Genomic DNA, 13,359 nt, shown 5'->3' with positions numbered 1-13,359 from the left:
ATACAGAGGAAGGACATTTTTATTTCTAAAAATTAAAAAAAGAAAGTTATTTTGTGAATTAAACGGAAAAAAAACCTCTCGAGTTGTATTCAGTGCTTAGAATAAAAAGTCCTAATATAGATCCTTCCTTTCCCCTCATAACAGAGTAGAGTCCGTCACTCTCTCGCATTAAAATGTGTTAAGATGTTATCCTCCTACATGTGGATGAGTGTGTGTTTCCTCACACTCTTGCCAGCACCGGACATTACTGATGTTAAATAACACTTTTTAAATCTGCTAGGCAAAAGGTGATATTTATTAAAATTTGTATTTCTGCAATTATTTGTAAGGTTGAACATCTTTTCATATCTTTATTGGTGATATCTATTTGTTCTTCTGTCTGTTCCTATCTTTTACCTACTTTTGTCTTGGGGATGTCTTTATCTTACTGATCTCCACATTCTTCATGTGTAACTGAAATTATGAAACCTGATTTCCACATATACAGGAAATGGCTTCCTCAAATTTACTTTTTGTCCTTTAACTTTGTTTATGCCTCCCCTTGCCTAAAAACTTGTAGTCAAATATATCTCTCTTTTCCTTAGATCTACAGGTGAGGATCTTGAAGGATGTTCATGACATACTGCTGCTTTAAAGAAAATGCAAATTGCAGAACAAAATGCAATGCATGATCCTATTTGCGTGAAAAAAGAGTGTCTATAAACACACACTTAACTATATCTATTTATATATAAGCAAAAAATTAAGAGGGATGAAACTGTTAATAGTGGTTACTTTTGGGAATGAGATTGGCTAGGTGATGTCTGCAGGAAGATTTTCGTTTCTTATTCTCTATAAATTTAAAAACTGATGGTAAGAAAAAGTTTTAAGAAGTATTAAAAACATTTCCAAATTCGTAAAGTCACTTGCCTCTCCCGGTGTGTAAATGGAAGAGGCAGCCCTGGCAGAGTGCTGGCTGTCATCTGTCATCACGCTCCTGTACTAACTCAGCACGGAGGCCTAACCTCGTAGCCCCTCTTTAAAGAGGCAAGGATTCAGCTCTTTGGGGCATCTGAACAGGAAATCTGTAAAAGGACTAAATATCCTTCTAGGTCACCTCAGAGCTAAAGAGCTGGGATTATTTAATCTCAGTCTTGACTTTGCTGTAATATAACCAGAGGACAACAGGAAGTAAAATGATCTTTCAGAATTTTAAAATGGATTACATTTATAAAGTTTTCTGGGATATTGGTGAAAAGATTTCCTGTCCCCTGATGAGCAAAAACTTACTAAAAAACAGGGTAGGGCAACAGAAACCAAAGGAAGGTGCACCTTTGAAGGCGAAGAGAAAACAGATTAGTGTAGGGGAGTTCCTAAAACGGCTTTGACACAAGCCATGGGATACCGTGGAATATCCATGGGTGGCTCTGATGACTCTCAACCACTCAACACACCTTGGCAACTTATTTGCCACCTACAAGCACACCACAACAAAAAATAAAGCCACTTACTTTGTGCAAACGCCTCTTGTACATCTCCCCCTACCCCTGTGAGAGAGTCCTGCGGCATGTGCATTGGGGTGGAGCAGGTAGACGCTGACCGGATGGGCATGGGGATGGGCCTGCTGATGGTGTGGCTGGGGGAGGAGCGGGGAGAGCCTGCTCCCTGGGTCTGGAGAGACAATGCAAGTCATTAATTTGCTTTCCCAAGAAAATGCATATGCCATCCCCAATGCCTCAGTCCAATGTTAAAAACAGTGACAATGAAATTTCAAAGCAGGAGGAAATCCTTGGTAATTGAGATGGTAATCCTAAACGTGACTTGCAGGTACAGATAATTTGGGATCTTATTATATATAATATGAGGTCTGGGTTAAATATCGAAAGCTAACGATATTAGTATATCATTGTTCTACAATATATGAGATGTGTGGCTCATGTAATGAAGCTATTCTTAACTGCAGATAGTTACAAAGTGTGTATACTTTCTCCTTGAAGGAAGTTCTCTGTAGACTAAAAAGATAATAAAGGAGAAAGTTTTAAATACAAACTGGAAGACTATTTGAGATAGATGCTTCCTTAATTTCCTGTTTGTCCTGGAATCATCTTTAGAGGATAATTCACAGTTTAAGTCATGTCATGCAATGTTGTGTGTATTAAGTCTCAAATTAAGAATTAAATGAGGTGTAAATTGTTTTATCCCTATTTTATATTAAAGGCTGATTTTGTCAAATTATCCTGTGACTCAGGGAATTGGAATGGGGAAGAGGAAAAAGAAATCTTGGCTTTTAATGTTTGGCTGCTGTTTCCTGCAGGAAATGTCCTTCTCTTCACCTATGAAAAAGCAGTGATCTAGCAGGACAGTAAGAATAGTACGATTTAAAAATGAGAAAAGAAAAAAGTAGGAAACAACTAAAAGACACTTATCTCTGCACTACACTTTTTGGCATGAAACCATCTTGAGATTGTGACACCTCATTGTCTTTACAATGAGGTCCCTTGGAAATAGTCTCCTTGTTTTAATGATTAGTTGACAAAGGAAGTCAGTCATACATGCATAAGTAAATGCAAGGAGATCCTTGAGTGCATACACAACAGATTAGGTATTCACATCCACTCCGTCCCAGTCTGTTGGGTCTGGCCACTGAGTGAGAACTCTTTTCCAGCAAGGCCCAGAGATCCAAGGTTAACCCATTCAAACAACTGGATGAGCACCATGAGAGCAGTGCTCTTGAATAACCAATTGAGATCTTTGCTTTGGGCTCAGCAGCTTGCAGTTAAAACACACAACGTCGATCCTGTAAAATGCCATGCTGTTAGCTCTCCAGGGCTCAGCCTCACACATAATTGTCACAGGCATAAAATGAGAAAAACCCAGAATTAAAAAGGAAGCAAAACAGAACACAGAAAATAACTCATGTGGTGCCCAAATGGGCTGAGGGTTCCATTCTTTCATTCTCAACAGTACCTTGTAAGGGTCTGTCCAGGCCCAAGGAAGAGCACTTTGCCTGCTTGCGATGCTGTGCAGCCTGCTACCCCCAGACTGCTCAAGGAGGGGTCCGGTTTTCCCCAGCAAACTTTGGCAGCTCAGTCCCATTACCTTGAAACCGTGTGCTTGTGAGCTACCACTGCACTCCCCAGTTTCCCGTGCCAACGGTAAATAACTTCATTTGTGTCGTGCTTTATGATGTTCAAAGGGATTTCCCATATATTCTCAGTGATTTCTCTCCATGACCCTATGAAGTAGGCATCATCATTCAATCCAAAAAGCTCTGAGAAACACATGTCATTTCATAATGAATTTGATCCTAATGGATATGAGGCCATGGGTATGAAATCTGCATTGTGTTGTCTTTCAAAAGCCTGAAAAAGTCTGAGTTTTGGAGCATATCTGGACCCAGTGATTTCAGATACGGGGCCATGGACAATATTTCAAACATTTTAATGGCTGTACCGGGGCTGTGGTGCACACCAGCCCTGCTTGCACCTCTTACATGGACTCCCCAGTGCAGGGCTCTCGTGGGGGTTCCCCTCCTTGGGGCAGCATCTGTAAGGAGAGGAATATATTTGGCCCTTCTTCCTTCTTTTCTCTCCCCTGCTCCTGGGGCACGTGGCTCTCCTGCTCAAGTTTGTCGGAGACATTCCCAGCCCTACCTCGCCCTGCTCAGTGCCTGGTCTCCAGAGCCAACTTTTCCTCCTCCTTTCTGTCTGTTGCCTTTTTTCAAAACTCCCATTAGTGGTTCTGTGTTAAGAGGAAAATAATTGACTGTTGTTATGGTGTTAAGGGAAAAACAATTGACTAAGTCTAAATTACATCAATGTGTGAATGACGAATAGCCACCATTTCCCAAATGAAATCTCTAATTGGTGCAATTTCAAGCAGTTTGATTATGTGAAGAATTTAGGTGGAAGATTCAGTGCTGAAGAAAAGATTCAGCTGTATCTTTCCTGCAATTTGCAACTCCTAAGTCACATCCAGTCTTTACCCAGACTTGTGGGTTTAGGAAAGTGACTCCCTGGGTGATCACGGCCCCATCTCTCTTTTTGTCAGGACACCGTCCAGTTTGATGCATAGTATCTTCCTAGCGCCTACTGCGAGTGCCATCTCTGGCCTTCCTTTCTGTTCTGTTCTTGTAAAGCCACTAGGAAAGGGCAGTCACCTCTTGACATTGGGGAAGATCAGTGGCAATATCACTGGGTTTCATTTTCACAGGTGGTAGCCTCTGTGGAATGGTGGCCTCTAGCCTGGTCATGAAGCATCGTTGTCTGCTAACAACTTTAGAAGAGTAAGAGTGAATAATCTCTGTGAACATCCTTGCCTGGAAATTACTCAATGATTAATGGAGCAAAGGCTTAAGGGACAATGGTCCATGCAGATCAATATATAGATCTAAAATTCTCTAGAAGAGAGTTGATTTATGGAAGAAGGAAAGCATACATCACACTTGGCAAATTTAAAATAGCTCTCTTCCTAGAGAATAAATGAAAAATTAATTTCCACACGCTGTCCTCAGAGCCTACTCAACCTGCTATTGTATCAATTTTTAAAAAATCTGACAAGATTCATAAATTTTCTGATTTCTTTTTTTCCAGGAAGTATTTTGGTTTCTACTCAGCACTAGAAATGAGGGGTGCTTCAAGGAAAGGAGCCAATGTTTAAGTGTCTAGCCAGCGCACCCTGGTGAAGCAGTAGAGTGTTATGCACTCCCCTCCCCCCAGACCTAAAAAAGTCTGCCCCTTACGTTTGTTTGGCCAGGGATGCAGCCTGGTCATGTCTGGTTGCACTTGGCAGCCTGGACACAGCAAAACAGTGTTTAGCTACATTCAATCCTTTTTTTCATCCTTTCTTCATATACATTCATCATACATTCACTGACTATCATCATACTGATGGTAATTTCTATAATGGCCTTTTTAAAGAGATTCTTGTGTACAAAGTGTTGTGGAGTTACAGAGGAGGAGATTAATTCTAAGTGGTCGGGCAGGAGGGATCATTTGACTTGGGTTTTGACAGTGGAGATTTCCAGGCAGAAAAGAGGAAGTTTTGGGAGTAGAGGAGAGGAGAGCTTCTGGGCCTTGGCATAGCATGAGGCATAGTAAGTGTGAGGGGTATTGTGGACTTGGTAGGAAGGCCAGCATGGCTCTAGCAACCAGGCTGGCTGCAGGCAGCAGAGAGAAATGGGAGTGGGAAGGGGGAGCCAAGTTTGGAGGCCTCCAGTATAGACTTTATCCTGAACTAGAGGGTCCTCTTCCAAGGTTTTTAAGCAGAGAAATAATTTTTACTTCTCTAGAATTAATCAATCAATCCTTAATTTTTAAAAAAAAGGTGAGAGAGAGGGAGAGAGTCTGGGACTCTGGGAGGGTACATATTTTGAACACGACATGATAGTCTTCACATTGCAGTTGATTATTGGTGAGGTGAATTATCCCCTCCCTGACTTGTGACTGGTTCACTACTCCATAGAATACCCACCAGGGAGGCTGAGCAAGGGAAAGGCAGGAAGGTGAAACCCCAGCTGGTAAAATCAGTCACTTCTGGTCTGCTTGTATTCCATAACGTGTTTGGAAGGAGTAAGAACCTGATGACTACAATTTCCTGAATTAATTGGACCATTCAATTATAAATAGAGAAGAGAATGGGGGCAGGCAATGGAATTTGGAAAGATATTTGACATTTTTTAAATTTTTTTCCCCACTGAATTAGTACAATTATATTATTTAACATAATACCAATGTATATACATTATCCTCCCAAATAAAGAACAACTTGATTCCAAAGTTTACAATGTAGTTTTCAAAATGAATCCTCATTGAAAATTTGAAAAAAAAAAGCCTTGAAAATTAACACAAACTTAATTTTGATCTTTTTTTTTTTTTTTTTTGAGACAGAGTCTCACTGTGTTGCCCGGGCTAGAGTGCCGTGGCGTCATCCTAGCTCACAGCAACCTCAAACTCCTGGGCTCAAGCAATCCTTCTGCCTCAGCCTCCCGAGTAGCTGGGACTACAGGGATGTAGTCCCACCATGCCCGGCTAATTTTTTTTCTATGTATTTTTAGTTGTCCAATTAATTTCTTTGTATTTTTAGTAGAGACGGGGTCTCGCTCTTGCTCAGGCTGGTTTCGAACTCCTGAGCTCAAAGAATCTGCCCGCCTCGGCCTTCCAGAGAGCTAGGATTACAGGCATGAGCCACCGCGCCCGGCCTAATTTTGATCTTTGACCAAAATATGCACCCTGTACCAATCACCTCTCTTACACAAACATATATATTATAAATAAAACTTTCAGAAAAAGTCTTGGATGTTTTATTGCACGTGAACAGAACATTTGCCACTTCAGCCCTTCACTGTATTAGCTTTTTAAAATATGTACTTCAATTTGGGTGAAAGCAACACTCTGTAGATATTAGCACACCTAGGATTGTATCTGATAGTCCCAGAAATGGAAAAATATAATCTCACTGGACTGGTTCTGTCACTTTTTGTTAAATAAGAGTGACTCTGTTTTCTGCTGTTAAAAGTAATTACAAGAGATCTGGACGAATTAAAAGTCCTGTTCAAATTTCTTCCCCTGACAGAGACACTGTTATTTAACTATAAAGAAGAAAAGTGAACGTGTGAGTGTGTATGTACAAAAAATATGGGCCAAGTTTGAAAAGTTTATATAATGTGCATGTGTATACATATATACATATATTCATACTTATCTTTGACATTTATATATTATTTTCCGAAGTGTTTTCACATCTGTTATCTTTTAAATTCAATACAACAATCCTATGAGCCATGTATTATCAGTATGTCTGAAACAGATTACGAGGAGGTTAATGGACTTACTCAAGATCTTACAGTTGTGAGCAAAGAGCTGGAACCACTGGCATTCAGGTCCAATAACCTTTCTAAGAAAATTATTATTGAGACCTTACTGTCTGGACTCAAAGTCAGGATACTTGGTTTTAGACTGGTATGTAATATTTGGAACTGGAAGTATACCAGAAACTCTGTAACATATTCTTACTGCAACTACACTCCTGCTGCCCTCGTTATTAAGCTTTTTATGAGTGTTTTTTCCATGGTTCCTTCAATAAATCTTAAAGATACACAAAGAAGAAAGAGGGTAGGATAACTTCGATTCAAGTTTTGTAAAAAAAATTTATTGCTTGTGATACCATATATCATATTATATTACAGGCACTACTTTTGAAAATTCATGTTCTCTCCTCCAGGGGAATAAATTCATGCATTACCTCTAACAAGAAACAATGTAAGTAGGAATTGTATATACCAGTATAATAAAACACTACATTGAACCACACAGACTTATGATAAAGCAAGTAGAAGTCATTAAATCAAGCACAATTTTTTGTGTGGGGTGTTTAAGTTCGGTTTTACAAAAAGAATGTCCCCAAAGGGAAAAGGCTCATAAATAAAAACAGAATTTAGAAGCAGATGCCAGTCTAAAAACCTCTAAATTCTCTCCTTAGATCATGTTATACCACAAGAAGCCTATATATTTGGACAGGCAATTTGTTTATTTCCTTGTAGAACTGCCTCTATAGGGTTAAGATTTATGGGGTTCTGTCTTTAATTTTGACTGAAGGTCAGTATAAGAAACAGCCACATGAAATCTATGACTGCATTTTCCCATTTTATTATTCGGTAGTCCTTCTATAAAGCTCTGAGTGAAAAGTTTCTTTTATATTTTACACCAACAGAAATTTTGTTCCCCTGAGAAGTGCTATTTCTGTACTGATAAAATCACTGATTATATTTTCCTTTTTTGCTTCATTGCCCGAAAGCTCAGAGTAACACCCTTGTCCTTTATGATTAGCATATTCACATTTTCCTTTCTTTAGTTTTCTCTTGTTCTATTTCAATTTTACGAAGTTGCTGTTTATACGTTTTGTTGTAAGCTGCCTCAAATCCTTTATGAAAAGAGGCTTGAGTATAAAAGCGAATACAGAAGTAAGTAAAACGGGCAAACTCTCCCACCGCCCAGACAGTGCATTACAGACTTCTGCATGGTGGGGACTAATGGCCTTAGATGCCTATGCTGATGAACCGCTGCTGGCCGACCTCCCAAGATGCAGACGCTGCTGAGGGGCTCCGAGGTGGAAGGTCGGGGGGGGGGGGGTGGGCAGTGGTGCCGCCTTACAGGCACTGCCATAGCTTGGCTTTGTGCACCCATCTGTTACGAACTTCCTGGTCTGCGGGAGCCTTTTAAGAACGTGCTGCCCGGGAAATGGTAGGGAAGGGACCTCCAAGGGAAATGGCTAAAGCAAGGCTGACGGAATACAGGACCATTGCCCTCTCTCTCCACTAGGAGGAGAAAGGTTATATTTGAATCTTATTTCCTTTTTTTTACTGTACATGCTAAGTAAGAGACAGGAAAGAAAAGAGGCCATTTGCAGAGAGAAGTACCAAGAGAAAGGCATTTTTCTCTACCATGATCTAAGTATATAGGAAGCACAATAGCAATACCCCATGTACGCATTTACGGGCAATTATACAGGCTGTAAATGTTGCGTGTCCTTCACCCAGAGGGACTGTTTCTTATTAAAATTTGACTTTAGTTTAGTAAAGTAATTTTTTTCACAGAATACAAAATAATGTAATACATTGTCTTTATTGTCTGACATTACAGATTGATTTTACACTTTCCTTTTTTACAGACCATGGGAATGAAGGGTAAAAATGTGGCCAGCATTTTGCAAACATTCTTGGTTACACACAAACACACACAATGAATAATAGCAAAGAGCATACAGAAGAATTAAAAGATACGTTGAAATTGGACAGGCTGGGTTCTAATTGCTCCATGGAAATAATATAAAACTTTTTAATGATGCTAGTGAGTGGGATATATTGTCATACACAGCTTGGTACATGCACTTGAAATAAAAGCTGCTTTTATTTTGCTTCTATTTAATTTAATTTAATTTTTGTCCTGTATGCTGCTCCCTCTGCTGGCTTCTGAACCCGACCATGGGTTCAGACACGCTCCAGTTTAAACCATGGTTAGTGTCACAATGCCCCTATTTCCAGAAAAAAAAAGTGTATGTAATGACCTGAACTCTCAGAGCAGAAAGGTTCTTGGTGATAAGAGAAAGGCTGAAAATTACCTCTTCTTTAGAGATTATTGTCAACCAACGGTAGGGATTCTGCTTTAGGGAAAAACCAAAAAGACGGGAAGTGAACAGTTACTGAGTATGGTCTTTCATAAGATTGAGCACATTTTGGTGATCAGTGGGGAACAGGACTTAATAATTATGTGATGAAAAGAGATTTAATTGCCCCATTTTTATAAAAAGAAGTTCCACACATTTTCAGTAAAATGGAAAGTGAACTGAATATTCACAGCATGAGATGATACAGAGGTCAGCTTCTAAATGCTGTGGGTTTTGAGATGATATGAGCCTCGGTGTAGCTCTAGTGACTGTGGTGGGTGTCTTGCTATTAGGAGAAGGGTCAGATCAACAATCCTGAAAAGCATGAGACTGGTTTGAAACTTCTACCCTTGGGGATCCAAAAAGTTTCCAACAAATGACAATTTGTTCCCTCTTCTAAAAGATGTAATAGCTCTTCTTTTGATGCTGATAGTAGTGATAGTTATAAAAATGCTCAATTTTATATCTCTTAATTCAAGCACTACATTGAAAAGGAAGCAAATTAGTATGATTTTTTTTTTCTCTTTCCAAACTGAAGCATGAACATACATTAGAGGCAAAAGCAATGAGAAAACGGCAGGTCGGCAGGCCCCTCCACTGTTAGTTAAGACCTGCAGTAGGGGACATAACTTACTCCCTGCTTCAGTTCTTCTTCCTACAGAAAGATTGAATCAATAACAGTTAGATTACCCAGGGTTCCAATAAGAGCACGTATACAGCGTGAAGGAATGCAAGATGGGGGAAACATCAACATAGCTTTGATGCAAGTCGGGGCCTCTGCCACTTCAGTGACTATGGATCTAAGTCTACTTAGGTCTTTGAGACTACAGAACCATGTCTTTCCTCCATGGAAAGAGGATCTTTTCAGCCATCTTTCAACATGATCTGTCTCTCTATCCTGGTGTTTGTACACTTTGATACAAAGGCTGTGCTCAGTTGGGCTAGGCTGTTACCGAGATGGCTGGTGGTGAATATAGACTCCTGTCCCATAGCGAAAGTGTCATCATTATGGCGACAGGAGTTATAGGAACATAGGGGACAGTTTTCAGAGCTTCCTGTCATTTGGTGAGGGAAAGAGGAATTCAGTTCTCTTCATTTGGTGTATTTGGAAAGGGAAGTAGAAAGAGCATTTCTGGGTTATTATGAGATAATAGGCCAGAAACAGCAGCAGGTTGTTAATTATCTAGTCCTGCCTTGCCTAACATAGGTAAAAAACAAAACAAAACAAAACAGAAAAACCCCTGAATTCTATACTTTACATGTCTAATCTACCAACAAGTAAATTTTGTTGAGTGAAGATAAAGCATTCCCAACGCTGATTGTTAAAGAGGACATTGATGGCGGGAAAAGCGGACCAAGGAACAAAAGAGAGCGAGGAAAACGAAAGAAAGAAATGTTAGAAGAGCAGTGCCTGGGACACAGTAAGTTTCAACAAACATTTGTTAAAGAAGAGAAATAAAGAAGGAGAGAGAGGAACAAAGAAAGAAAGAAAGAAAAACGAAAAAGTAAAAGAAAGACAAATGAAAGACAGAAAGGGAGTAAGGAAGGACGGACAAAATAAAAACAGCAAATGATGGTGTGTCAGGGATGTGGGGACCCACAGACTGAAAGTCAGGACATCCTGTCTCAGCAGGGAGCTGCCTAGGGTCATCCCTTCATTGTGCTCCTATCAGAAGTCTCATTTCCTGCCTTTGGCAAGGCACAGTTCCAGTCCACACTGGTTCATGGCTGTTTACATCGGGCAGGATGATCACACAGCACTGATGCTTCTACTGGGCTGCCTGTGGCCACAACTTGTCTACTTTTGACTTGAAATATAATGTAATATACACCGAAGAAGGGAAAAGGCTTTATTAAAAGAAGAATGCCGCTCCCCAATGAGAAAAATAGACTATAGTATTCTACAGAAGATCATTTTATTAATAAAAAACTCTACTCACAGAAGAGTAAGGAGATATTCTCATTTACAGTTTGCATTTGAGACCATTAGAAATCACGTGACTTACCACTAAAGCCACACAGATGGGATAAAATATTTTACTGAAATCAACAAAGTCATTCCTCTTAATAAAACTACAATCACCAAAATTATTTAATGGCTATATCTTACTTTTCTGAATTAGACATTAGCCTCTATTCAATTTAATCAGAATTGCAGAAAGCTATTATATACAAAATATTTCTAAATAAATCCAGTTTTATTACTTTCAAGGACATAAAGAAATGAAATAAACCAAGAAGCAGTTGCCCCATGAAGGCCGTCAGCAGTCTGGTTCCAGGAAATGGACAAGAATGAGCTCTATATTTGATTGCTACTGTTTCATTGGTCTAAAAAAGAGTTCTGCATCTGAGTTTGAAACTTTTGGGGAAATCACATATAGTAATTGTAAAAAATCTTCACAAATGCCATGGTAGTAAGTCTAGGAAACATGTAATTAAAATGTCTTACCTTTAGTAGCTTCATGAGACCTTCTAACTGCACCATTAGCTCTCTCCGGCTCTCCTGGAGAGCAGACATTCTCTGTTCCAGCTCATCCTTGCGCTGTCTAAGAAAGATGCCGTTGCCATCAGAAGCAGCATTTAACTCTCTGAGCTAATCACATTTCCCATTCTTGAGGGACTAGCAGTCTATCAGAGAAAGGGCATCTCTGGGCCTTTGACATGGTTACCAGGCAAGGAACTGTCATTAAACGAATGAACAATTACAGCTTGAGGTGTTCTTTTGTTTGTTAGAAGTCACACTAAACTTAAACAATATTGAAATCATTTCAGACATTTCCACCTTTCTATTAACATTATGAATGAAATAACCATCAAGTGAAATATATTTGAATGCTTACTAGGTAGTGGGCCCTGTGCTGTGCCATGGGTTCCCTTGAGACAACAAATGAACAAAAATTTCAAATTGTCACTGAAAAAGGCTGATCATACAGAGTCTCCAAATGCAAAAACCCACAGAAAATACTGATTACCTTAGTATTTGGAAATGGGATTTAGAAAAGTATATTTTTAATCTCTTCTATCCTCAGCATGCAATGAGGTACGTTTAGAAGTGAAATATTAATAGTACATAGATATAGTCAATCTAAATTTTTTGGTTTGGGTTTGGTTTCATAAAGTGGAGTCAGAATAAAGGAGTTCCTATGTAATTGTTCTACAACTGAAAATGATATATAAGGTTTGTGTTTATTTAATTTTGTTTTGTTTTGCAGACTTTATATTAAACTGTCAGCAAGAATGGAAACCAGTGAGGCCAATTTGCACTCTAGCATTTATGTTGACACTAAGAGGTACCAAAAATCTTTAAAGGGGGAAAGAAATGAAACAGTATGAAGAGGAATATTAATGGTTCACATTTCTGAAGTATATGTATACTTTTCAAATCAATTTCAAATCCATTATTGAATGATCATTACTGAATAAGTAATACATACAATTTTCTCTTGTCTCAAAGGCTCCTGTTTGAGTTTGAAATATTATTATTTACATTATAAAAATGTGTGGATGCTTTAAACATGTATGTGTTAATGTATGAATGGCTATGGCTAGACTCAATGGCATAGATACCATATTAAGTGGAGCTACAGCAGAGACCCTGAAATGAAAAACTGCCAATATAAAAATGTCACAGTGAGTTAGGTCAATGACTCATCCAGCTGAAAGGTATTTCATGGGAGGACAAGTGAAGGATATAAAGGAAACATTTCCAATTTATTTTCATATAGGCCTTCTCTATAATAAATTATAAATTTAAAATTTGTAAACATTTCACAACCCTTTTCAAATATATTTATATTTTTACTTATTATTGCCACTTATGGCTTACTCCTGAAGCAAGCCTTCCTTCGATTTCCTTTGTAATTGTCTCTTTTCTGAATCCAGAGGATGCGAGGAACATCATAATTTTATAGGCTTTAATAGTATCTTATTTTAGTCTTTGTCTTCCAGGGCCGAAGCACTCTAATTTTGAAAGTCTTGCCCCATTCAAAAAAATTTTTCAATGACAAATCCATTAGCTTTTCATTTGACCTTGTCTGCACATGGTGTTCCAAGTACATCCACAATAGGCCTTAGTACAAGAGTAGATAATGTTTCTGATTTATTTCTAGTTCTATTCTTGATACTGCTCTGTGATTTTTGGCCTTTTGGCCACAAGAACATGTTGGGAAGAAGGTTAAAGCAAAATTTGAATATTATAGGTGAGAAATACTAACGGAA

General features: G+C 38.9%; 1 protein-coding gene across 1 annotated transcript in view; it reads right to left on the bottom strand.

Annotated features, from left to right (window-relative positions):
* Nucleotides 1-7,106: 7,106 nt before the first annotated feature.
* The window catches only part of DTNA (dystrobrevin, alpha), a 413,314-nt gene continuing 407,061 nt past the window's right edge, over nt 7,107-13,359 (bottom strand). The window contains exons 10-11 of the mRNA XM_012656596.1: nt 11,591-11,687; nt 7,107-9,796 (exon numbers count right to left, since the gene is read on the bottom strand). Of these exons, the coding sequence (XP_012512050.1) occupies nt 9,746-9,796; nt 11,591-11,687 (148 nt within the window). The 3' untranslated portion in view covers nt 7,107-9,745. The remainder of the gene's footprint in view (nt 9,797-11,590; nt 11,688-13,359) is intronic.

This window comes from Propithecus coquereli, unplaced genomic scaffold, assembly GCF_000956105.1.
Source record: "Propithecus coquereli isolate 6110/MARCELLA unplaced genomic scaffold, Pcoq_1.0 Scaffold51, whole genome shotgun sequence".
Taxonomy (NCBI): Eukaryota; Metazoa; Chordata; class Mammalia; order Primates; family Indriidae; genus Propithecus; species Propithecus coquereli.
This window is presented reverse-complemented; position numbering and strand designations above follow the sequence as displayed.